Raw genomic sequence first — 21,959 nt, 5'->3', positions numbered from 1 at the left:
TGAGTGAAATATTGACATGAGGGTAAAGTGTAAGGACAACATTAGCTTGGAAAGTAAGGGCAGATAATCAGTAGCATATAAACACAGTCAAGGTAAAGGTATTTACTGGAGTAATGGAGCATCAAGCGGTGGGTGAGCCCTGTTTAAAAACTACTAAACATTTTTTAATAAAAGCATATTGGAAAGTTTCTTAGAATTACAATTTATTTTATTAGGTTTAATTTTATTTTGGGATTAAATCCCCTTTAAGACATATCTTTTAAAAATTGCATTTATAAAAATACAAAGCAGTATATATGAAGTATTTGTAAATAGCCATGACTAATAGTTCTTTATGGATACTGGCTGAATGACACTTGTACATAGAGCCTTTTTACAGTTAACTTAAAAAAGAAAAGTGAAATGAAGATCAAATATAGGTAAGAAGGGTTATGAGTTTAAAAAAGGGTGCGGGGGAATAGAGGAAGCATTTAACTTTTGCTGATGTTAAAAAACCCAATAACTTTAGACTCATTTGTTTCAAAGCCAGAATGAAGAAAGAACAGATAATGGATAAGATAAAGAATAGAAGTTAAAAGTTAAAGTAGAAATATAGTTTCACAATCAGTCTGCATTGTGCCTGGGTCCTTGGCTCCAGAAACCACAAAGCATGTTACATTTCATTTGTAGGAAGGCAGAACAGAAAGATAAATAATTTAATAAGCACTAAAAATGAAGAATTTTAGACTGCATCTGTCTGCAGCATACTAATTTAACTCAAAGGTGAAAATGTATTTAGAGAGCAGCTGGGTTATTTATGAAGACCTTGAATGCAAGTGATAGAGCACTAAGGATGCAAAATACTTTAGTGCTCAAAAAGCAAGTACAAGTCAAAAAGTTGGGCTACTACTGGTCAGGTACTGCCAGATACATTTAGATAGCTTCAAGAAACCGTCGGATGCTATTTAGAAAGTGGGAAAATATTAAGTTACTGAAATTAAATTTTAATACAAAGTTGACCAGGAACTAGTCTAATTGCCCTCTGAATTTTTTACCCTCTGAGACAGATTGGAGATGCTTCAAATGAGCTTTTTCCCCTTCTGAGTTAAGCTGGCCATAGACGCAATGATCTGATCGTACGGATCGAGGATTCGTACGATTTTCGAACCGTGTGTGGAGAGTCCCGACATTTTTCTTCCGGCGGAGATCGGTCGTTTGGTCGGTCGGCTGCCGATAATATCTCTGCGTGTATTGCCGATCGTACGATTTTCAGTGGGAGACTGTCACTAGCTTTGGTTGGACATAGATATTGTACGATTGCTGTCAGGGGCAGAACATTGCTGATCTGTTCTTTAACTAATCTGACTGTTCTTTAACTAATCTGACTTTGATCTGAATGGTTAGTGGCGGGTCGGGAGATGGGAAAGTCCGATCGTACGATGATTCGTACGATCGGATCTTTGCATCTATGGCCAGCTTTAGGCAGGTTAGGCTAAACATGATGGACATGTGTCTAATCTAGTATGTTACTTCTTCGAGGAGCTTGAGGTCAAACTGCCACAAGGAAAAGAAATTGCTGGTTAAGGTTAATTGTTTACCTGTTTAAATTAATATTCCTTACAGTAATTTAGCATATTTAGGGTCTGACATGAGCTACTTCTGTGGGTTATTTGGAAGCATGTTCCAGTTTATATGTCTGAGGATTCATGCATGTAGTGACATTGTGCACATTGTTATACCAATAAAAAAGGACCTGTTTATGAACCCATGCCACATGCCTTTGTTAACACAGTGTGCCTCCCTGTTATTCTTATGGCAAAAGGGACTCATCAGTTGTAAAGATTTTGAATGATAAGATATCAGGGAAAACTTTGTTCCTGGCTAATCTCTATTTATAAAACATAACGAACTACCTTGGAGCTCTTTCTTTCATACATTGCCTTTACAGCCATGAAGATGTTGGTTAGATGTGTGATCCTCTTAGCCCTTTTTACCCTTGGATCCCCCATTCCACTAGAAGGACACAGCAAGGCTCCTCACAAACTTTTGCTTATCTCCTTTGATGGTTTTCGTTGGGATTATGATCAAGACGTTGATACCCCTAATCTGAACATCATGGCAAGAGATGGAGTCAAAGCCAAGTATATGACCCCTGCTTTTATCACTATTACCAGCCCATGTCACTTTACACTACTCACAGGTGAGTATACAGCTTGCCTACATACACACCAAAACACAGGGTGCTCTCAAGAAAGTAATGGAGAATCTAGGGATTTTTTTAAATAGAAAATGTATACACATATAACCTGGAGTAGCCTTTTCTATTCTTTTAAGATAAGGATGCAGCACAGGATAAGAGTTTAGCTTTGTTACTCAATAACCATTATAGTAATGCCGCAACTAAAATTGGCTTACAACGACAAGAAGGTTCTCTGTGGTTTAGCAACATATTAGTGATGATTTGGCTGTCCATTACTTACTTATTCTAGAATACTGATCTATATTGTCCAATAAGCTTCTGTTGAGAATGAGTATGATTATGTGAATGCTTATGCCCACTTATGTTATAACAGTTTAAATTTATATAATAATCACAGACTGGATTAACCCAAATTAGTTTAGGTAAAATGATAGAAAGTGACCGTTGGTTAGAACTGAGGTAATGGATTTGATATTGACCATTAGGTTTCCCCCTGCACCAGAAAAACATACTGGTAAATAAACTGGCTCTTGTGTAAGAAGGTGTTTGTGATATAAAATATAAAAGTCAAGGACTGAAGTTAATGAGTAACTACTCTCTGTAATTGTTGTGTATTATGTAAGCATCTTATATAACATATAAAAATTGTATTACCCCTAATACAATGGAAAATTATTGTGGAATAAGAATAAGGCCTTACATTAACAATAAAAAAAATCTAGAATGTAGGTTATACAGATATACAGAACAAACAAGCATTTTCTATACTACAGAAGTGAAATTACTTAGAGAAGAGTATATAGTTAATAGCATATTGTTCAGATAAGATGTCACAAAGAAAAACATCATTCTGATTATAAAGCAAAGGGGCAAAGTTAGCATTTAATAGGAAAACATGAAGTACAGTCTGTAACACAGAAATCAAGTGCAATAATACTGCATATGAAAGGGAAACTGATAACAAAACAAAAACACATCTACAAAGGTTATGTGTGGTCAATAATAAAAATCTCACAGAGAGGGCCCCTAAAATATGATGGAGCTTATTTGGTACCATATGTGCACCAGTTCTGTTACCTATAGAAAGCAGTTAGAAATTGTCTCTGAATAATAACTGTGAAACAAATGGATAAGATATGCTTCATCCAGACATTCTATAAAAAGTAAAAGGTCATCTATCACCAGCACTGCACACCCAGCTATGATACAAACCATTTAAAATGTTCCTCATTCATAATTGTACTTACATAAGTGAAAGGCAGTTTTGCAAGGGTGGGACATCATGGGACACTAACATGCAAAAGATCCCTCAGGCATGCTCACAATTGTGTTGTGCCCCCCTCACACAACCCACAATGCATAGCATCAGTTCTACTATACATATAGTATATAGTCAACATGAGATTTTAATCCTTCTGTTCCTAATGTTATGGAGACCCAAATTCAAACACAGTTCTGCCTGTTCTTTTGACAGCTGAGCGCTAAGAAGAAATTTAGCATGACTTTTTCCTTCCTACATTCACCTTTGGATAACAATATTGTATTATGTGTGAGAGGTCACCTCCCCCCAGCCATTCCTCCCTAAGCCCCCTGCATCTGATTGTGGTGAGGGGCTGTCTGAAACACTGACCTTTCCATAGTTTATACAGTCTTTATTCTACACATATGATCCATAGCTGAGCAATCCCACCTCTGGAGCCAAACGATACCCTATCATCCCTATCATCAACCACAAGTGGGAGCTAACGGGATGAGATCCACAGCACAGCGACCCAGTATCTCCCACTTGGAAACACCACAATCATTGCCACTGGATGATATTTTGGTTTTGTTTGGGGGGTGCAAGCCGCAGGAGATATGCGTCAACACTGCAGATGTGATAGCAGATGAGTGATATTGCAGTTTGTAGGGGTAGTAAATAAAATGGTGAATTGGGTGTGAAACAACACTTCACACACTCATAATTGAGCCCTCGTAGTACAGAAAGAGTGGGCTCTATATTTGGCTCTTTGATCTATTCCGCACATTAGTTCACATGGCCCCATGCAGCATAGATCAAAGAGCCAACCAACAGCACTGAAATGGTTCATTAAACATTTGACACATCAATTTACTACTAGATTATAAAAGTGAGCAAATGTATTTGACATTATCTATCCCTCAGAAAAACATTGTTACTTCTTATAAGGGGTCATTTACAAAAGACTGGGGGAAGAAGTACAGAGAGTGCAGAGGGGTCAAGAATTATCACCTTATCAGAAAGCTCTTCTTCCTCCAGTCTGACTGCAAACTGCACCACATGCTAGATAAAAAAAAATATGATACAAGATGCAGAACATAGTGGCAGATTGCGTGGGTCAGTTCTGTCCTTACCGCATGCCAACTACTGATCTTGCCCATCCACACACCCTATTTACTTTCCATGTGAAACACTTATCCATTTATCCAAACACTTATCCAATGGCATTTATCTGAAACAGGCCCTATGAATTCCCCATATATCTATGCACTAACTTGAAAATATTCTAAAAAATCTTTATAAAATCCTAGCTTTACACTTGATAAATCACATACCAAGAGATAGCAATTTGCACAATGGAACAATCAGCACTGCCTTTGGCACTGTTGCCATCCACTCTAGCTTCTATATCAGCTCTAAACACCTTTAAAATTCATCGGGGCTCAAAAACAGAACAGGTTAAATTTAATTTGATGACAAAACTCATCCCCTAATTCAATTCCAGATTTTCTATTACACAGAGCCAGCTGCAATTCAATGTGAAAATCACATTTCACTGTTAAACACATGAAAGCTCTATTGAAGTCTATGTAAAAAAAAACTAAATTAATTAGGATTTTTTTTTTCTCTTTAGATTGAATCTCACCCTTAGTTTCCATGTGATAACCATAAAATAATGTTTTCTCCTTAAACTGAATCTGGCAAAATGTGGAATTATGAAGAGAAGAACTCGACACAAGATGCAGAACATATTGGCAGATGGTGTGGGCCAGTCCTGTCCTTATCGCTTGCGAACTACTCATCTTGCCCATCCACACACCACATGTCTCAGAATCATGTCCCTTTATAATGTAACCTCTCAGAGCAGGGCCCTTGTTACTTCTTGTATCATTTATTCAATAACTAAGACAGACATAGATAAACATAGAATGCCTGTTATTTACTTTCCATATAAAACACGTATTGCAATTTATTAATTAGGAAAAAAGTTTTTTCTCCTCAGACTGAATCTCACCCTTAGGGGCAAATTTACTAAAGAGCGAAGTGACTAACAAAAATTCGCCAGCGCGACATAATTTCATAACTTCGCCAATTTACTAATGGTCGCCGGCGTAACTTCGCTAGCGAAAGAGATAGACTCTAGCGGTACTTTGTTCTCTAACGCCTACGAATGGACGTAACTAAGCAAATTCGCTAAGATGCGGATTTTACTGAATGTTACCTCTTGTGCCAGACTTGCCTTCGACCTCAGACCAGGCGAAGTGCAATAGAGTATATAGGAGTTCCTAAAAAAAATAGTTGAAAAATTTTCTAAGTCCCAAAAAACACTTTTCCTTTTTTCAGGGTGATAGGCTGCAAAAGAGCGTAATTTTTTTTTGGGGTAGCCGGCTTCCCCCCTACATTTCCTAACATATGGCACATAAACTATACACTGGGCTCATGTGTAGGGCATTATAACAACTTTATTTTATTTTATTTTATTAAGATTTCCCGGGCTTGTGTAGTGTAATGTATTTGCTGCAACATATACATCCATTGAACCTTAACTTCTCGCCGTATGCAAATTAGGCAACGCTAGCGCAACTTTGCTTCGCTTGGCGAAGTAACGCAAGTGCAACTTCGCCTGCCTTTGGCGCCCTGGACTCAACTTTGGATTTTAGTGAATTAGTGTTGTCCTGGCGGATCTGCCTGGCGAAGTGTTGCACTGTGAGTGAAGCCGTCGCTGGTGATTTTTCGGAGGTTAGTGAATTTGCCCCTTAGTTTCCATGTGATAACCATAAAAAAATATTTTCTCATTAAACTGAATCTGGCCTAAAATGTGGAATTATGAATAGAAGCATAATGCAATTCTCAACTTGCCTTTTTACTGTGCTAGGGAGCCACCTTGGTGTATGTAGGTATGCATGAATACGTTTGTCAAAAATGGTAAAGGCTGTAAGAGAAGCTTCACTCAAGTAAATGTGGCCATACATGGACAAATTCAAGGTGCTGATTCAGCAGCTTATCTGCCCATGTATAGAGCCCTCCAACAGGCCTCCCTAATCGATAACTGGCTGAAAATCGGAGATATCCCGATCAGGCAGCCTTGATTTTCCTGTCTGGCTGAGGACTGCATCAGCTCATTGATGTGATCCATTGTAATGCAATTACCATATTGTCCACCCAAAGTGAGCCTGTAGGAAAGATTTGCTTGTTTAGCGACCTTGCCAGGCAAGTGAATCTTAGGGCTAGTCCACACAGGGAGATAGCGACGCGTTAACGGTCGTGGCGACAAAGCGCCGCGACAGTCGCCGCGACCGGCGCAGGCGACAGTTTTGTATGGGCGCCTATGTAAAAATGCCTGTGCTAACCACACGAGGCGATGCGCTTTTCAACAGTCGCCTGAAAAAGCCTGGCGAGGCATTTTCAGGCGACTGTTGAAAAGCGCATCGCCTCGTGTGGTTAGCACAGGCGTTTTTACATAGGCGCCCATACAAAACTGTCGCCTGCGCCGGTCGCGGCGACTGTAGCGGCGCTTTGTCGCCGCGACCGCAAACGCGTCGCTATCTCCCCGTGTGGACTAGCCCTTACAGTGCATGGCCACCTTAACACACCTACCTATAAAGATTTATATACCCTTTTAAAGAAAAGCTTCCAAACCATTCCAATTATAACTGAATCACCTACCTTATATATTTTTCCATGCTATTGAGAGAACAGTCAGAATTACTCAGCCATTGAAAAATTACATTGCATAACAAAGTAATAATTACTATGGCTTGAGACAATTTGCATTGTGACACCCAATTGCTATGTGTCATACTCTGTTATGCACCATCGCCCTAACCTAAATAGGCACAGTGCACTGTTTTTTTTTCAGCACAGCTACATGGTTATGCTTGCATTCATCTACATCTGTCATCAGTGGCTACAAAAGGACAGGGCAATAGGGCTTACATTTGTGGTTCATTTGCTGTCCTATAGTAGAAACTTTTTTTGTATATATTTCCTAATGGTCTATGGGAATTCATCAAATATTCAAACTCAACAGGCAGTTCAAAGCCAAAAGTAAACCTTTTAGTCTAAATGGATGACATAGAGACTCACCTTTACAGATGTCATGTAGTAACAATGTATACCAAAATGTTACTTTTTACATCCTTTATAACTTGTTTCAGCTAATCATGGAATCAGCAAATTGATCAGTAAATCAATTAATTATGAAATAAAATCATCATTGGCAGTCTTTAAGAGAAACTCACTTTATAATGTCTATTTTTCTTACAGGAAAATATATAGAAAACCATGGAGTTATCCATAACATGTATTTCAACATCACCACTGGGCAGAAGGTATCCTACCATGGCACACAGGGAGTGTCCATGTGGTGGGATAATGGCAGCCTTCCTATCTGGATCACAGCTCAGAGACAGGTATTTCAAAACCCTAAAGATCGGGTGACTATATAAGTGAAAATCAAACACTTATAATCAAACATCGATCCCTACCAATATGCCAAAGAAAAAAAGTGATGAGGACAAACAAAGCAACCACCAACTCCAATTTGCAGCTCTGTTTTTAAAATCATGTATGGGGGAAGCAGGACCACCTCAGGGAAATTCTACTTTTTATGAGAAATTAGTACCATTTCTACAGTGATATTAATATTGTCATGAACCATAAATGCTGGAAATTACATTTTAAAGAAAATGTATAGGCAACATTGAAATTTTGGCAAGTTATTCTTCCTTGATCTTTCTGTTACTGTATGAGGAGTCCCTTTTAGTAACAATATGCATTCTAATTTGAGCACTCCCTTATCATGTCTGAGGTTGTGAAATCAAAAGTTTAAAATTATTAATTTGGTTTCTTTTGTGCAGGGCATGAACACTGGGTCTCTTTTTTTTCCGGGTGGCAATGCAACATATCGTGGTGAGAATGTGAATGTAAAAAAAGTAGAGACACGTACCCACACATGGGGCAATGAAACAGAGTGGAGAGAAAATGTTGACACTGTGATCCGTTGGTTCACACAGCAGGATTTGGATTTTGTAGCTTTGTATTTTGGTGAACCAGATAGCACTGGGCATAAGTATGGGCCAGACTCTGAAGAGCGCAAGCAGATGGTCAGCCAAGTAGATCGAACTGTGGGATATATACGAAAATGTGTGAAAGATCATGGTCTAGAGGATAAATTAAACATAATCATTACAGCAGATCATGGAATGCGAACAGTACAGAAGGGCCCTGATGAGATTGTCCTTAATAACATAGAAAACTTCTCACTTTCTGACCTTCAGTTTCATTTGGTAGATTATGGACCCAGTGGACTTTTGGTACCTAAGGAAGGTAATTTAGAAAAGGTATATAATGCCCTAAAGAATGGTCACCCTAAGCTCAATGTATTTAAAAAGGAAGAAGTACCAGTCAGGTTGCACTTCTCCAAAAATGCTCGGATTACACCACTTGTTCTATATGGAGATCCGGGATATGTTATTCATGGGGTAAGTTCCAGTTTATATTTTGCCCTATATGTTAACTTTGCAAATACTTAATTACACATTTACAGGCCAAAGGAAGCTGTGATAAAAACTGGAGGTCAAATTACTGACTACAGCAATCACCTCACTACCGAGTGGGGTACAGGTCCTCAAAGTACCTATGTAGTACTCATATCATCTACATGCCTTTGGGTGACAGTGTAGTGAAAGGTCGGAGAGTAATCCTCAACCCCAAAAGTTTTGGGCAAAAGTCAGTTGTGTACAATAAAACAATATCTGAAAAGATAAAATTATGTCATGGTATAAAAAATGTCCCCTTTTCAAATGTTCTACTATTCAAACAAAAAACAGATACTTAACTATATAGTAAGTACAATGGCACATGTAGCCAAAATGTGAATTGAGGACATAATTTATGAACTGAAGCCTAATATTCTTTAACATTTGAGGCTTTAACTCTAGGAATGCAGGGGAGGTTAAGGGGGCATCTGCCATCCAAGGGCTTGGTGGTGGTGAAGACAGAGAAGCCTAGAACCACATTGTTTTTTGCACCTCTGTTACACATGAAACAGCTTTGTAGGAAGGGGGGCATAAAAATATTATGTTTAGTTTCTCCCATCTGGCAGCCTCTCAAGAAAATGCATAGCAATAATATTTATATCAAAGGACGACTATATGGTTTCATCTGTTTTATTACCAAAACAGATTTTGCTAATAATATTATTAGGAGGTGAACATATATATTTATTTAATATATTCCTAGTGTCTATGAGTTTCTGCTTGTTATAACATCATCAGGGCATGGATAGATTAACAAGGTTGTAAATGGCACTTTCCCAGAGAATAAATACGTTTTCTTGTAGTCTGTAATGAGGAATACCACAATCTATCTTGTGTATCTAAGGTGTTACTTCTAATATAAAATATCTGAAGGAAAATCTAATGGTATAGTTGCCCTTTAAACCAATTTAAAATTGTAATCACAAACTAGAGAGGTACATTTCCTGAAGAAAATGTGAGTGGTGCTTGCCGTGGCAAAACTCAGGCCCCCCATATATGTTGGGTGTCTTGCCCAGTCGCCCCTGGTGCCTAGAGAGTACACAAAGTCGGTAGAATCCGGATTAAACCGGTGAAATTTAAAGCCAACCAAATTTTACCATTGAAATCAATCCAAACAAACTGGCTATTTTTGGCTCCGCCCACTTTTATAAATTTGCAACCCAGTCACCAAATGGACCAAGTTTGAGCACTCTTACATTAACAGTGTAAGAATGACAGGAATTTAAATATTCCCATTGAATAGCGTTAGGTAAAATTTGATTGGCTGTCTTAAGCTCCGCCCATTTTTCTGAATTTTAACCCCAGTTACCTAGTCATGGTCAGTGCCAAGTTTGGGGCCTCCGGTTTTAAAACTGTGAGAACGGCGGTAATCAAAAATTTTACATTGAAGTCAATAGGTGAAAACGGATTGGCTGTTTATGGCTCCACCCACTTTTCCTAAATTTTGACCGCAGTCACCCAGTGAGTAATTGAGCCAAGTTTGGTACACCTAGCATTTAAACCGTGATAATAGCAGCAGTTTATCATTTTTCATTAAGGTCAAAGGCTGAAATCTGATTGGCTGTTGTTGCCCCGCCCCTTTTTTTCCTAATTGTGAACCACAGTCACTCAGTGACTAACATACCAAAGTTTGGGAATGCTGTCATTTAATGTGTAAAAATGGCAGCATTTCTATTTTTTTTCTATTGAAAATCAATGAATGAAATTTGATTGGTTGTTGGTGGCTCCGCCCACTTTTTCTAAACTTGAAGTGGAAACCCCCAGCGACTACATTTGTGATATTCAAGGTCCCTGACATCAATACTGAGAGAATGGCAGCCTTCTTAATTTTTCCCATTAAAACCAATCAAAGAAATCTGATTGGTTGGTTTTGGCTCCACCCACTTTTCTTAATTTTAATCCCAGTCCCCCAGTGACCAACTGTGCCAACTTTGAGGAGGCTGCCATTAACCGTCTAAGAGGCGGCAGCAGTTTAAAATTTTCCTATTTAATTGAATGGCTGAAATTTGATTGGCTGTTATAGACTCCGCCCACTTTTTGTAAATTTTGGCCGCAGTCACCCAGTGACCCACGGTGCCAAGTTTGGGAGCTCTGGCTTTATTACTGTGAGAATTACAGCTGTTTACATTTTCTCATTGAAGTCAATAGGGAAAATCTGATTGGTTGTTTGCGGCTCCGCTCACTTTTTTGGGTCCCCAAAATAGGACAGAAAAGTCACAAACACCCCATTCCCGAATAAGCTGAACGGTTTGACACCTCATTCATGGGTCTGCGACAAACTAATTATTCGATAAATTCCCCATTATAAGTCAATGGGGCAAATTTGGGGACCTCTCCTGCCCCGGGGGTAAAACTTATACCCTCGTGTGGGGTATCATCTGACACAGGTCACAAACCTCTTCAAATGTGGTAAATTTAACGTTTCTACAAGATTCCCTCTCTGCGCTAGAATCCGTCAAAAGTTGGCCTCAATGTTAATCTATGGGACTTTTCGGGGTGGTTAATTGCCCCCGCAAGGGGCAATTAACCACCCACCCCTTAGAAAAGTCATACCACCCCATTCCCGATTAAGCCGCACGATTTGACACCTCATTCATGGGTCTAGGACAAACGGTGCGGGACTAGTTACGCGCCAAACTTTCATACGGAAGAAGAATAAAAATAAGTTTGCAAGATAACAGTAGTGATGCTTTGCTTCGCAAGCACCACTAATAACACCCCAAATAGTGTTACAATTGAATCACAGCACGTTAGTCCGCAAGATTTTACAAATATATATATTTCAATATCAATAAACTGACTTGCCATACAAATCCATTATACATAAAGGGATCCTTCACCTCAAACTTAATGATTAGTATGGTGTAAATATAATAATATTTTAGACTATTTGCAATATTTTATTGTTTTGTGCTTTTTGAATTGTGTTTCTGCAGCTCTCAGCCTTTGGAATTTAAACTGCATGGCAGTGGTTAGGGCTTAATTACCATAAATATCAAGAGGGCAGATAGAATGTCAAAATAGAAGAAGAATAGGAGAGAGTCTGAATAGATTGATAAGCAATAAAAAATAACAATAAAACTGAAGTTTCAAAAGCTAGTCTTACACCAGGCAGAATATAAACCCTAATTTTTTATCATTTTTTTCTAGTTTTGAATTAAGACCCATAGAAAAGTTCCATCTAAAAAATACTGATTTTAATTTAAAGTTCAACATAGACCTTTAAAGTAAAGAACTAAACACCTTACAGAAACAAAAACATTTGTTTTGCAGTTTGCAAAGTTACAGTTTAATAAAGGGGAGCATGGCTTTGACAATGATGATATAGAAATGAAGACCATTTTCCGAGCTGTGGGTCCATCCTTTAAGCAAAATGTTGTTGTGGAGCCTTTTGAGAGTGTTCATGTGTATGCACTAATGTGTGAGCTGCTGGGTATCAAACCTGAACCCAATGATGGATCCCTAGATGTGACACGAAACATGCTGGATGAAGGTATGACCTAACAAAAGTCACAATGTGATCATTTTCGTTTTGAAGGTTTGGCAAATAAAAAAAACTAGACTTTTTGAAAACATGTCATATGCTTACGAGTGCTAGAACTATAAGGCACCACTTATTTTTAACAATAAAATCCATGGAATAATTATTTTAAAAAACTAACATTAAATAATCTGTCAATAATAATAATAATAATAATAATACTATATATAAATATACATAAATATGTATTTACCTTTTAATAAATAGCTTGAAGGTTCCTTTTCAGAAAGTATAACCGTTCTCATACTGTATATAGGAAGATCTAGGGGAAAAAAAAGTTTTTTGACTTCCCCAGTTAGTTTATAATTTGTTCTAATTTAATATCTTTCCTCCACTTTCTTCCTTTTTTAAATTTAATCCCTTAGGTTACTGGCATATGGGGCATTTTGATCTTCCTGGCATACGGTGCATTTTGATTGTCCACTTTCAATGAGCAGAAAATAGTCCATACCATACTGTGCATTTCTGGCACTAAATGGCAGAAATCAGCACTGGCGAAAAAGCCCTGTCTGTCGGTAACCACTTTTAAGGTTATTGAAACAAAAGTGCCCAGCATTGCTGGAAATAGGGGTAGGCAGAAGAGGCACGTGCCCAGGGCATAACAGTGGGGGGGCTTCAGCCACATACTCCTTCTTACTCCTACCCCTGCTGCAGGCCTTTGCCCCCTGTCTTTCAGGCTTACTGGTTGTGATAATGACCCACAAGCAGCTCACGCAACATACTGTAAATCCTAAATAAAGGCTGGAGTGACTGGATGTGTAGCATAATAGACAGAATGCAACTTCCTGCTTTTCAGCTCTCTAACTCTGTCAGTGACTTTAAGGGGGGCCACATGGGACATAACTGTTCAGTGAGTTTGCAGACTTGGCATCAATTTGCATGCTTTATGGCGGTCCGCCACATTCTGTGTCGTAACGCGTTGCATCAAGACATGTGCACTCCAGCGGGAATTGCTGTGGCAATGCGCATATTGATACACCACCGCTATGGAATGGGAGCACGCTGAACAATAATAAGTATCCTTACACTACCTGCTAATCACAGACTGCTGTCCCGACGCATTGTATTCATTTATACGCACATGGCGTTCGCTCCCCTGTGATATCCCCATGTGTTAGCTCATTTGCGTGCGTCAGGGGGGAGGGGGCAACCTGTCCGGCCGGACTGCCTAGGCCTGCCCTGTATGATGCACACAGGGTGGTGACAGATGGACTCAAAAAATGCTCAAGCGATAACCATGTTTATTCATTCCATCCATTCACTATCATGCATTATTTCAAAAAATATGATTTCACACTGTCAGTTGCAGTATTGAAACTTAATGAATATGTTTCATTACTGTGGGTTAGCAGCATATTCTCAATGTAAGGGCAATGACACACTACAATATACAGAAAATACACAATGTCATAGACCAGGGCTGTCCAATTGGCGGCCCGCGGGCCGTTCTGTGGCCCCCCACATGCAGCGCTGATTCTTATGAAGAAGCCGCCCCCCTCGCCGGCAGGAACACTAGTGCGAAGAGCGCAATTGTTTCAAAAGTGGAAATTCGGCTCTTAAAGGTACCAGGAGCCGACTAGAAACCTATCTGTCGCTGCCGAAGGCAAGTTGCTGAACTTGCCTCATTGGCAGAGTGCCCCTGCCCACATGCTTTGTCTGTTTACCATTTGTAAACTTTAAAAGGTATCACTACAGAGATTAACTGGCCCCTGCATTGTTTAAACCTCAAATTTAGACTCCAATCCCCTGTATTGTTCACACTTGTGACACCTCTATTGTTTATATCCTAAAAACCTGTACTGTTCACACCTGAGATCCAGACTGAAACTGCCCACATTGTTCATCTGTTCACACTTTATTCAAAATGCTAATAAGGCAACAGCACTGTGTCACTGTATGTTGTACATATTAGAATGATAGGTCCCCTGCTCTGTTCTGCCTTCCCTCCCTGTGTGTGCCATTCTCTGCTTGCCCAGTGTTGCTTGTGTGTGCCATTCTCAGTTTGCCCAGTGCAGCTTGTATGTGCCATTCTCTGCTTGCACAGTGCTGCTTGTGTGTGCCATTCTCTGCTTGCCCAGTGCTGCTTGTGTGTGCCATTCTCAGTTTGCCCAGTGCAGCTTGTATGTGCCATTCTCTGCTTGCACAGTGCTGCTTGTGTGTGCCATTCTCTGCTTGCCCAGTGCTGCTTGTGTGTGCCAATCTCTGCTTGCCCTATGCTACCTATGGAATGTAAGCATGCTAGGGGTTTGTTAGCATGTGGAATTTGTTTTTAAGGGCCCCTAAGGTGTTTAATCATGTGTTGGGGGGGTTGTTGTATTATCCACAGGGGAGGATGAGGCATATGGATTTAAAGGAGAAGGAAAGGTTAAAACTAAGTAAGCCTTATCAGAAAGGTCCATCTAAATATACCAGTAAACCCCCAAAAGTGGTGCTGCTCTGAGTCCCCTGTCAAAAGAAATACAGCATTTCTTTCCTTCTGTTGTGTACACATGGGCTTCTGTATCAGACTTCCTGCCTTCAGCTTAAACCTCATTGCCCTGGGCAAGAGCATGCTCAGTTTGCTCCTCTTCCCCCTCCCCCTCCCTTCTCTACTGTAATCTGAGCCCAGAGCAGGGAGAGACTCAGGCAGGAAGTGATGTCACACCATGTTAATATTGCAGCTCCTATCCTAAACAAACAGAGAGTTTCTAGAGCTTTTTACTCAGGTATGGTAAAACATTCTACAGAATAAATATAGCATTCTAGCTTGCACTATTGCAGCTAATCTATTGGCAATAAAATGCCTCCGTAGCTTTCCTTCTCCTTTAAGGGCATGTTTTAACATGACTTCAATTTTTCACATATGATTGATGAGGGATTTCTTTGCAGTGAGCACCAACCATTTGTTTTTTTGGTGTGCTACCACCGTTAATGTGGATATGATCTTAAAAGTTCTTGTGGTAACATGGGTGTGGTTTACAGTGGGTGTGGTTTAAAAGGGGGAGTGGCCAACACTGACTTATATCATCAACCACATAGGCCACTAAAATGTTGGACAAAATATATCCAGCTCTCGCACACCACAATTCAATTAGATATCTGGTGCTCTGTGGTAGAGGTTCGGCAACCTCACAATCTGTTTAAAGTACAAAGTATCCACGGCACACAGCTTAGTGTAAGCAAGGGTCTCCTTGCACGTTTATTGCGGTAGTGAGCAACGTTTCGGGGTCACGCCCCTTTGTCAAGCGTGACCCCGAAACGTTGCTCACTACCGCAATAAACGTGCAAGGAGACCCTTGCTTACACTAAGCTGTGTGCCGTGGACACTAAAATGTTGGCCCTTGGTACCACAGAAGTTGGAAAGCACTGCCATAGACAATACTGAGAACTCGAACAAAGGCGTATGTTTGGCTTTTCTAGTCTGGTCCTTAAGTGGTTTCCACTTAAAGGGGACCAGTCACCCAAAACAATATTCCTATTTTATCACATTAGTCAAGCAAAATGAACTTTTATTACACTATATAAATTATTTGAATCTTGTTTTCTTTCAGACTGGGAATTCAAAATGATAGCAAGCAGGCTGCAGCCATTTTGTGAACACTGTTTTTAAGGAAAGTCTTGCATCAGCTCAGAATCTTGTTTGTGCACCAGCAGTGTCGGACTGGGATGCCAGGGGCCCACCAGAAACCCTTAGACCATGGGCCCATTCTCCAATCTAATTTCTTAGTACATTTTCTTTACATGATATACTCTATTTTCCACCTAGTTGGCCCTCTTTGTTTCCATAAATAATTAGGGAATTAACATGAAATTGTAAGAAATGGTTAGAAGCAAGAGGGCCCACTGACACCTGGGCCCACCGGGACTTTTCCTGGTGGGCCAGTCCGACACTGTGCACCAGAATGGGGGACCCGATGTCCATCCCCATGCCCAAGCTACACAATTAAATGATAAAGAGAACAGGGGAATGTGGGGAGAGCAGTGACATCTAGGAAGTGCTGAATGGAAAGTGAAAATAATTGTCTGCCCCGCCTCTATGCCCATGACATAGAGGAGGGGCAGACAATATTTGATTGACAGCTGAGATTTTTAAATGAGTTTACAACAGCTATGAATGCTTTAATAAAAAATAGAAATTGGATTTCATGTTAAGTTTGAAAAGGACTTTTATTATACCGATTTTGTGTCTGGGTGACAGGTCCACTTTAAGGACCTTACATCCTCTATATTTAATTAAATGACAGCGTAAATAGAGGAATTTTTTATTGTCTTTCTTTATATAAGTATGTTTTGTCTCACAAATAAGGCATTAAAAAGAAAAAGTGAAGTTGGTGTCTTTACTTGTCAGTTTATTTTTATGCAGATTCCATCTCAGATGGTTTCCCGGCTTCTCTTCTACATGCAACTATTGGATTGTCAACTGTTCTGGGGGTGCTTCTTCTTAGCTTTATTGTAACAATAATTACAGTTTCTGTCAAAAGACACAAAAAGAGAAAAAGGTAAGAGAATTTGGTAGCCTATAGATATGATAATTTAAGTGATCAGTTTTCAAAAATTATACTAAAAAGAATAATGATATTTAATACAAGTGACAGTTGGTCTTTGTTTTTATTTTGGTGGTTCTTAATAGGGATGCACCAAATACATCATTTCTAACTAGCACTATACTGATTATTATAATTGCCAACATGATGAGGGCGATTTTAAAAAAGCTACATGACCTCTAATTTTAAGACCAACTTAAAATGCAGAGCAGTCTTGGAGTCTGGTAAGTTAATATCAATATATCGGCTTTATTTTGCGCTTTTTAAAATTACAAAGGAGGGGATTTACATCTAACGCGTTTCGTGTCAGAAGACCTGACACTTCATCAGAGTCAATCCCCTCCTTTGTAATTTTAAAAAGTGCAAACTAAAGCCGATATATTGATATTAACTTACCAGACTCCAAGACTGCTTTGATCTGCGCTCTGCAGCGGTAACAGAGGTATGATGTAGTTGCCGGTCAGAAGGAGCCGATACATCGCGAGAGCTGCGGCTTAGCAGGAGCTGGCGTGCATGGGAAGCGATCCGCCATTGCCGCATCGCTTTTTCGTTTGTACCTCTTTATACAGAACCTTAACTATAACAATTATTTGGTGGAGGCTGAATACATTGTTATCTGGCTTAAAATGCTGATGCCCCCCTCCCATCCCCACAGCAAACCAGAATGCAGTTTAAATTCCAAATTGGACAGCTTGAGGTTAGATTTGTATTGTTATTATGATGTTTGATTACTAACTCTTCTGGCCCCCTGCTATTTATCTTCCAGTCTGCCCTTGAAACCACTGCCTGACTAAGAGTCTGAAATCCTTGCAACCCAAGAGCAGTAAAAAAAATTTCAGTTTCCAAAAACAAAACATAAAATCATTCTAAAACCACAAAACTACCATTGTCTACATAATACTAAAAAATAACATGATAATGAATCATTGGTATATTTGTAGAAGGACCTTTGTTGCACTCAGGTCGTGTTACACAATAATAGGATTGTATCACTTTCTGATTATTTCCGAACAGAATACCGGGACAGAGTTAAGAACACAATATGGCATTTCTGCCTCCTATCCCCTTCTTTTCTAATCTCTATGCTTTTTCCGCTTCCACTTTTTGTTACATCATGTCCATCCTCTCTACTTCTTTTGCCAATCTTTATACCCTCTCCCCCTATCACTGTGCTCTCTACTGCTTCACCTAGATCATTCATCCTGTTAAAGGATCATTGGCTACTTATAAAAATGATGGGTACTTTGGGTAAAGCGTCATAATTTTTGGTGGTGCCAGTTTTCAGTTTGTACAGTAAATGGTATGGTTGTTCGAGAAATTATTAGGTCTTCTGTTGCAGTATATTTTCTTAAGCAATCTATATGCATATCTCTTATTTCCTTACAGAGCTGAGAAATCTTTGAGTACAGAGACCATTACAGAAAAATGCTGAGATCCTAAACAGACATATCCAGACATATAACTCTTGGAGGCTGTGAGCACTTAATGTCATCCTAAGATGATCTTACCTCTTTAGAAGGCTTTACTCTATCATCAGCATCATGTTCAAGCATACACTGAAGAGTAAGCAAACAAAAGAAATTACTTCCATTGGTCCCTCAAACCAGATCTCCAGCTGGTGGATCCTCAGTGACTTTGGGAAAAAACAGATGGGAATATCTTTATACCAAGTGTAAGATTTTTAAGATACTGTATGATGGAACAACAATAAACACTATTTCAATAAAAGTCTTTGCATTTTGTCCAAGAGATTTAGCTGTGGAAAGATTTTTGCGTCAAAAGTCTTCTTGTTGGTTATTATTGTTTTCAAAGGATAATCCTTTCCTCTCTATTTTTTTAATGGCCAATTTTACAGTTGTCAATTACAATCTTAGCTCCAGCTTAGCATATTTGTTAACTATGGAGCCTCCACAGATTTTCATGATTTTTGCCTTCATTTTCAAATATAAATTCATCAGCTGTAAGACACATTTTCTCTTGTAGGCAGGACAATCAGACAATAATATACACTATATTAAGAAGTATCAGGGCACCTACCTGCCTTACATCTAGTTTCAAAAACAAGGCTGGCCCATATGAAGGTGACCCATTTGTTGATTCCGTAACAACTGAAACCCTTTGGGAAGGCTTTCAAGTAGATGCTGGAATATTGTTGATTTTATTTATAAAACCATTAGTGAGGTTGGATTGCAGTCAGCATTTGAATTTATGTAATGGGGGTTCAATTAGGTAAGGGGGTTCAATTAGGTAAGGGCTCTGTGAATGCCCGTTCATCAACTCCTGTCTTTGCAGAACAGTTCTGAATGTACATTGCTTTGAGCACAAATGTATTATCGTGCTGAAAGAGGACACAATATTCACCACATTGTTGCCACAAAGAAGTCTTAATGAGTGTAGAGCTAAAGTTTGCTTTAATCCAACTACCTTAACCAAAGTAAGAAAAAAAGCCCCAGGATATTATCCCTCCTTCATCTCACATTATAGTCAGCGTTTTGCATTTAAGTAGGTAACAATCTCCTAACATTTGTAAACCTATGCTCATCCATCAGACTGGCGACATACAAAGCACATTTCCAATCCCCTCCAATATATTATAAATTTGCATTTAAAATATTAACCAGTTGGTAAAGGACTTCAGAATTGCGTATAATTATTAGGCCAACTTATTTGCTCAGTCTCCGTGGGGAAACAGTCTAGTATTACTCAGACCACTTGACCATAGTCAGCTAAATCTAAATGTATAAGGTATTTCCTGCTGCCTCTGAGCTGATAATGGTTTAAATGGGTTGTTAACTTTCAGTATTATGTAGAGAGTAATATTTTGAGATAATCTGCAATTGGTTTTCCATTTTTATCATTTTTGGTTTTTGAGTTATTTAGCTTTTTATTCAGAAGCACTCCAGTTTGCAATTTCAGCAATCTGGTTGCTAGGATCCAAATTGCCATAGCTACCATGCACTGATTTGAATAAGAGACTGAAAATGAATAGGAAAAAAATGAATAGGAGAGGGCCTGAATTGAAAGACGAGTAATAAAAAAAGTAGCAATAACAATACATTTATAGCCTTAGGGAGCTAGCACACAAGCAGATTCGGGGAGATTCAGTCGCCTGGCGACTAATCGCCTCTTCTGCAGGACGACAATCTCCCTGAACTGCCTTCCCCCTGCTATAATAAGAAAATGCCAGCCCCAATGCACATGCAGCGCTTCGATTTCTGAAGTCGCCCGAAGTTTTCTTGTTAGGCAACTTCGGGTGACTTCGGAAATTGAAGTGCCGCACGTGCATTGGCCCTGGCGTTTTCTCATTTTAGCAGGCGGAAGGCAGTTCAGGGAGATTTTCGCCCCGCAGAAGAGGCGATTAGTCGCCAGGCATATCTCCTGAATCTGCCCGTGTGCTAGCTCCCCTAGAGAGCGTTTGTTTTTAGATAGGGTCAGTGACCCCTATTTGAAAGCTGGAAAGAGTCAGAAGAAAAAGACAAACAATTATAAAAAATAAATAAAGAAGACCAATTGAAATGCTTATTGGCCATTCTATAACATACTTAATTTAACTTAAATGTGAACCAACCCTTTAAGATATTTTACCAGTATCATTAAAAATGTTGCAGCCTGGTGTTTGTTCTCCCTTCGGTACGCAAAATCAAGTTTAAATTTGATAATTTCCAATGATGGAGGTGCATTTGGAACTTGCAACAATAGCAATATAGCTTTTCTACTGACTGCTGACACTATTCCTTCTAATTTTCTCTCCTTTAAAATGTTTTCAACCCCACCAAATATTGCCCATGCGGAGGTGGCTAATATATCATAAATATAAATATATATAATATATGTGGCTAATATATAGATCGATGGATAGATAATTCACAAAAACCATGAATATTTTGTAAATTATATCGGTATAAACGGTGAGTTTTGATCAGGCTGGCGCTGGCAAATTGGCAATATGTGGGTTCTGGCAAATGCCAGAAGAGCTGCTGTACGATGCCATAGGAAGTCATTATTTAGTGGGCTGGTGGGAAGCTGTTTGGGCCTCTGTGTACTTGAAATGGCAGGGCCCGTTTTGACTCCCAGTCCAGACCTGGTTCTGTAATTTCTGTCACATCATGACTCACGGAAACTTGTGTATTATAATAAATAAAGTACCCCCAGTTGCAAAATATGATATATTACAAGTTATAATTTACAAGAGGGGATACTTCATGCACTATATATATGTAATTTGGTTTGACAGTAAAGGATAACCTTGATCCCCAAACTGTTGCATTAGTGGACAGAAAACAGGGCTCAATCTCCTCCCCTGGGGCTGAACATTTCAGGCACCAGTGCAAGTCTGACCCCTCACTTTTTTCTCTCAGAAAAATAACCTGTATGCAGTATTAAATAAAAATTCGTGAGACAGAATTGAATGAGGAAGTGATTGAACATGTAATTGAAATAATGTGACTTTAGTCAATGCCAAAAAGACCCTGTTATTGCCATGTTTTGCGCTTTGGTCGCTGTGTGGGAATTATTGTTTGTAGTGCAAAGACCTGCGAACTCTGAGGCCCAAATGTAACATTGGCTGTATCTCCAGCGTTATATCTCTCCTATACAAAAGGCACAAAACTTGCAAATATACGTCTGAGAAGCGCTACTACACCAAAGAATGTAATTATAGAACACAGGGCGTAGCTGGAGCCATGCACTTAATATCACACACCGCTGCTTCGAATCATGCCACTGACAGACACAATAACAGCGCATTTGTGTAGCGTTACAACAACCACAAACAACTTCCTCGTGTTAAACCACGCCCACCTGAATGCATAGCGTTGCGTGACGCAAACCTCTACTCCCTCCTCCCCGGAAACGCCGCCACCAGATTTTTCCTCATTGGTTCCCTGGAACGAGGGGATGGGCGGTACATTGACCGGGGGCGCGCCTCCCGCTCGCG

General features: G+C 39.4%; 1 protein-coding gene and 1 long non-coding RNA gene across 6 annotated transcripts; one reads left to right on the top strand and one right to left on the bottom strand.

Moving 5' to 3' along the window:
• Positions 1–22: 22 nt before the first annotated feature.
• On the top strand, positions 23–18,505 carry enpp7.S (ectonucleotide pyrophosphatase/phosphodiesterase 7 S homeolog). Of its 2 annotated transcripts, none has more exons than XM_018238348.2 (7): positions 23–128; positions 1,928–2,179; positions 7,686–7,831; positions 8,279–8,902; positions 12,233–12,452; positions 16,843–16,978; positions 18,410–18,505. In XM_018238348.2, the coding sequence occupies exons 2-7, from the start codon at positions 1,930–1,932 to the stop codon at positions 18,453–18,455; spliced, it is 1,422 nt and encodes a 473-aa protein (XP_018093837.1). In that variant the 5' UTR covers positions 23–128; positions 1,928–1,929; the 3' UTR covers positions 18,456–18,505. The 2 variants fall into 2 exon arrangements, with proteins under 2 accessions (XP_018093837.1, XP_041433841.1); XM_041577907.1 differs by having other exon boundaries at positions 66–132.
• On the bottom strand, positions 12,680–21,956 carry LOC108702715. 4 transcript variants are annotated; one of them, XR_005964497.1, is made up of 3 exons: positions 18,532–19,883; positions 16,821–16,950; positions 12,680–12,762 (listed from the first exon to the last, which is right to left on the bottom strand). It is a non-coding gene; the product is annotated as an uncharacterized LOC108702715 (long non-coding RNA). The 4 variants fall into 4 exon arrangements; XR_001933348.2 differs by lacking the exon at positions 12,680–12,762 and adding an exon at positions 21,824–21,956 and having other exon boundaries at positions 16,628–16,950; positions 18,532–18,656; XR_005964498.1 differs by lacking the exon at positions 12,680–12,762 and adding an exon at positions 21,726–21,824 and having other exon boundaries at positions 16,628–16,950; positions 18,532–18,656.
• Positions 21,957–21,959: the final 3 nt, after the last annotated feature.

Source organism: Xenopus laevis, chromosome 9_10S (genome assembly GCF_017654675.1).
Source record: "Xenopus laevis strain J_2021 chromosome 9_10S, Xenopus_laevis_v10.1, whole genome shotgun sequence".
Taxonomy (NCBI): Eukaryota; Metazoa; Chordata; class Amphibia; order Anura; family Pipidae; genus Xenopus; species Xenopus laevis.
This window is presented reverse-complemented; position numbering and strand designations above follow the sequence as displayed.

Coding starts and splice junctions, on each gene's coding strand:
- enpp7.S (XM_041577907.1), top strand. Junction 7,832..8,278: donor GGATCACAGCTCAGAGACAG/GTATTTCAAAAC, acceptor TCTTTTGTGCAG/GGCATGAACACTGGGTCTCT. Junction 8,903..12,232: donor CGGGATATGTTATTCATGGG/GTAAGTTCCAGT, acceptor TTTGTTTTGCAG/TTTGCAAAGTTACAGTTTAA.